Consider the following 5,000-nt stretch of genomic DNA (forward strand, 5'->3'; position numbering starts at 1 on the left):
TACTGACATAATCATTGAGACCAAAATTAAAGCAACTCATTTCGTATTTTGTTTCCGTACATTAAGGACATGATATAAATAACCAGCTGAACTTAGCTTGAATCACCGAAGCAACACGCCTTTGCCTCGAATGAACCGACGAGCCTTTTCCCTGATTTCTGTTTTTATGCCATATCTCCATCAATCGTTCAATGAACTCAACTTTGTTATTAACTTTCTACTTTGCTGATCTCGTCTTATCTCTCTATAAACATTCTATAGGATTCATACCTGGAGTGTTTCCAGGCCATGTCAAGGACTCTAATATCATTTAAAACCCATTTGAATGATATTAGAGTTAAGTTAAGCACTCTAATATCATTCAGATGGGTTTTAACACTTTCGGCTGTGTGGCAGGGGGTTCGGAACCACTCAGGAGGCGTCTGTCGGTGATGTCAAGATACCCAGCTTGATTTAGATTACCTTTCACAATCTCTAATTTTCCAATATCCATGGCAGAGGGCACAGGCCACACCATTACCTCTGTAGGGAATTTTACTTGAGTTCTCTGGCCGTCGGGGTGGTCCTCCTCTAAGCTGCGTCTTCTGATAGATATTCATCTGTCTATCTCTAGTCCCACCTTAGAATCATTAAGGAAATAACCTGCAAATGAAAATAACAATAAAAGTTACGAGTTGACTGGGACATTCAGATATAAAACCCTCTTCATCTCAACATTTGAACGAAGCATGATCATCTTGGATGTAGTATTTTATAAATAACATACTTTTTTCCATGTATTCAGAAGTATTTCACTTAATTTATGTTTGAATCATAAAGAAACATAGTCGAAAGGAAGATTTAAGTGAAATTTACAAATATGGCTTCTATGATGTGCATATATTTTATTATTCCGGCGTAGCAAAACCCTTGTATACCATTTTCAAACGGACTCAAATTATGCCACAGTATACATAACCTTCCCTGTAAAACTACATATATATCCACTTCGTTTCGTAAAATCGTAGGTATACATTTCGTTTGGGATTCCTTCCAATAAATTGTTTTACGTATTTCACAGGAGAGAGAAGACAAAAATACAACACAACAACAACATCTCCGTGTGAAGGCTAAGGCGATGCATCTCGTCAAGGTAGGTCTGTGCTTCGTGTGTGGTGCTTCGTGTTTTCGTTTCGAGAGAGGGAGGACGAAGGAAGAAGAGAGATAGGTAGATAAAGAGTAAGGAGTTGGGAGAAGAAATAGAGGAAGTCAGAGAAGATGGAGATATAGAGGATGGGAGAAAGAGACAGACAGATAGACAGAAAGGCAGAGACGGAGAGAGAGAGGGGGGGAAGAAAGATGAAGAATGTGAAAGAGAGAGAGAGATAGGAAGTGAGAGAGAGAAAGGAAGAACGAGAGAGAGAGAAAGGAAGAACGAGAGAGAGAGAAAGACAGACAGACAAGATATAAACACACCGACAGAACGAGGGAGGAGTGAAAAGTAAAGAATTGAGAAAGCGAAAGCGGAAGACGAAGAAACAAAGAAAAAGAAAAGGGGAAAAAAACATTTAAAAAAAAAGGTAAAACACACACACGAAAACGAAATCATTTCACCATTACCCTGAGACAAGTTCGGTGACATAGCGCTTTTCCAGCCCCTTCCCCTCCTCTCCCCCTCCCCCTAACCTCCCCTCTCCCCCTCCCCCGCCTTTCCCCTTTCCTCACCCCCAACCCCTCCTCTTTCCTTTCCTCTTTTCTCCTCTCCCCCACCTCTCCCCTTTCCTCCCTTCCCCCTCCCCTTTCCCCACCCCACCCCATCCCCTCCTCTCTCCTTTCATCCCTCCCCCATCCCCCACCCCCCATCCCCTCCTGTCTCCCTTCCTCCCTTCCTGTCTCCCTTCCTCCCTCCCCCCTCCCCTCCTCTCACCCCTCCTCCCTCCCCCACCCTCCCATCCCCTCCTGTCTCCCTTCCTCCCTCCCCCCCTCCCCCACCCTCCCATCCCCCGCCTCTCCCCTTTCCCCACCCCAACCCTTCCCCTCCTCTCTCCCTTCCCCCCTCCCTCCCCTTCCCCACCTCTCCCCTTTCCCCACCCCATCCCCTCCTCTCCCCCTTCCTCCCTCCCCCCCTCCCCCACCCCCGACCACTTTCTCCCTTCAATCCGATGTCTCGCCGAAACTCTCGTTTGTCTCTTGGGTTTCCTCATCGCCCACGCTTCCCAAGCCTACGGAAAGGAGAGTCGGAATGGGCGGGGTGGTTATGGGCGTGAGGGGGGCTGGGAGATTGGCCGGTTGTCGTCTGGCTTGGGTGTTGTTGTTGTTGTTTTTTTTCTTTGTTTGTTTGTTTTTGTCTTTCTTTCTTTCTTTTTTTTTTGTTTTGTTTTCTTTCGCTCGCTCTCTTTCTCTCTTTCTTTCTCTCTTTCTCTTTCTCTTTCTCTTTCTCTCTCTCTCTCTCTCTCTCTCTCTCTCTCTCTCTCTCTCTCTCTCTCTCTCTCTCTCTCTCTCTCTCTCTCTCTCTCTCTCTCTGTCTCTCTCTCTCTCTCTCTCTCTCTCTCTCTCTCTCTCTCTCTCTCTCTCTCTCTCTCTCTCTCTCTCTCTCTCTCTCTCTCTCTCTCTCGCTCTCTCTCGCTCTCTCTCGCTCTAACTCGCTCTCTCTCTCACACACACGAACATACACACACAAACATATACACACACATACACACACACACACACACACACACACACACACACACACACTCTCACACACACACACACACACACACACACACACACACACACACACACACACACACACAAATACACACACATAAACACACATATCCATACACACACACAAACATACACGTCTCTCATACCAACAGAAAAGTTGTGATAATTAGGTAATAAACCTATATTAAAAAAATAGTAAGTAAAAACCAGAGCACTCTGTGGCCAAGACAATAGATTTATTTACACTAGACTATTTCCCAATTATAAAAGTACGCTCGTTATCCCCGTTAATCACCTGTGTATGAAAAAAAAATATTATTGCATTATCGGATGACACCGTTTCATTTTAAGAAATAAGAACAACGATGTATGGGGGAATTCATTATTTAAAGAAAAAGGCAAACAAAAAAATTAGATAAAGATTGAGAAAGATTTGTATCAAGCGAGGGAAAGGTGGGTTGCCTGAGCTGACGTGAAGCAACATAACCGAATGACAAAAATATTATTTTTAGGGATATTGATGTTATTTTTCAGTCCATTAATTTCATCCTTCCTTGGAGAAATATCAAAAAACAAACAACAATCTACTAGAAAACGTTGAGTAACAAAACAAAAACAAAAAAAAAAAAAAAATCTTAAATTTACGCTTAAAAAATGTGTACTCGGAAGCGGTGGTAGGGAGCTCGAATGTAAAATCTGTTCAGGGGACTATGAACTTTTATAAAAGCAGTAATTATTAAAATTGTACTTTTGTTTGCACTTGATATTGATATTGTTGGTTTTCCTATCTTCCTCTCCGATTTTTTAGCAAAAGTGATTTTGATATTATTGATGACAGGGACGACACCTGTAGCGGCAATAACAGAAATCATCATGCTAAATGTCAGTGCCATAACAACGCAAGTTATAGAAAAAATGAGCTAAAAGAAATGGTGAAACTAAGATTTTTCCTAGAGAAAACTAGTAAAATACTGGTCATTCATACGACACTAATACAACTGCCATAATGAAATATCAATATTAATGATAACTATTCATAGTAAGAGTATTAATGAGTATGACGCTTGATTATGATGTTGATGATTATAATAGTAATGACAGTAATAATACAAAAGATAGTGATAATTTCAACAAATGTGATAATGATCATAATGAAAATGATAATAATAATAATGATGATAGTGATAATAACACTAATGATAATAATTATGGTAATAATGATGATAAAAGTAATTATTATAATAATGATTTAATGACAACACTAATGACAACAGCAATAATAATGATGATGATGGCAATGATGATAATGATAATAATTGCAATGATAACAATAATGATAAAGAAAATGATAGCAATTATATGATAATGATCATATCACTGATTATGATTATGATAACAATAATAAGGATAATAATATTAACAATGAACAATAAAAATCATGATAATAATACTAGCAATGATATCAATACTAAAAATGATATCAATAACGGTAGTAACACCAACAAACTCAAATCTAAAGAAGTCCCCCCCAAATAGAAATAGAAAACGGGTAAAAGTTGGTCTCTTGATGACGTCAGCAGATTGCGTCACGAGCGAGTCAGCTGAATGCCGTGATGGTGATTTATGAAAGGCAGTTCGGGAGAGATATCTTTACTTTGAACAAAAGGGTGAACATCTGACACTGATATGATGTCACGCGGTTGTTCTTGATGTCTGCTTCATTCTGTTCGTGCGTGTGTGTTTGTTAGTTTGTGTACGTGTAGGTATGTGTGTGTGTATTTCCGGATTTTTTCATGTTTGTCATTACTTTTTGTTGTTATTTTCCTTTTCTTTTCTTTTTTCTTTTTACACTTCGTCTTCACAATTCGATTCTTATCTGAGTTATTCACTTACATCAGCGAATAGGGGGTTAAGCAGAGAGAGATAATATAGAAAGGAAACAGTAATAAAGAAGGAGACAAACAAGTGGAAAAATACCTGGGTCATAAACTAAAAGCCACAGGTATTTCATCGCGTGCGTTCGCTATCATTAGGCTAACCGTGTTTGTTTTGTGTGTGTGTGTGTGTGTGTATGTGGATTATCGTGGGCATTGGTGTTTGTAGGCGCGCGCGCGCGTGTGTGTGGGTTATCGTGGGCTTGGGTGTTTGGAGTCATGTTTGTGTGTGGATTATCTTAGGTGCGAGTGTTTGTGTGTTTGTGGGTGTGGGTGGATTCGTGGATGGGCGTGTATATCTGTGTGTACGTGAGTGGGTGTGGGTGTTGGTGGTTGTGTATGAGTGTGTATGTGTGTGTGTGGGTGGGTGGGTGTTTG

At 40.7% G+C, this 5,000-nt stretch overlaps 1 protein-coding gene across 1 annotated transcript in view; it reads left to right on the forward strand.

Annotated features, from left to right (window-relative positions):
• The first annotated feature begins 1,069 nt into the window (after nt 1–1,069).
• The window catches only part of LOC113827661 (uncharacterized), an 8,570-nt gene continuing 4,639 nt past the window's right edge, over nt 1,070–5,000 (forward strand). Inside the window, exon 1 of the mRNA XM_027380561.2 lies at nt 1,070–1,132. Within this exon, the coding sequence (XP_027236362.1) occupies nt 1,118–1,132 (15 nt within the window). The 5' untranslated portion in view covers nt 1,070–1,117. The remainder of the gene's footprint in view (nt 1,133–5,000) is intronic.

This window comes from Penaeus vannamei, chromosome 37 (assembly GCF_042767895.1).
Source record: "Penaeus vannamei isolate JL-2024 chromosome 37, ASM4276789v1, whole genome shotgun sequence".
NCBI lineage: Eukaryota > Metazoa > Arthropoda > Malacostraca > Decapoda > Penaeidae > Penaeus > Penaeus vannamei.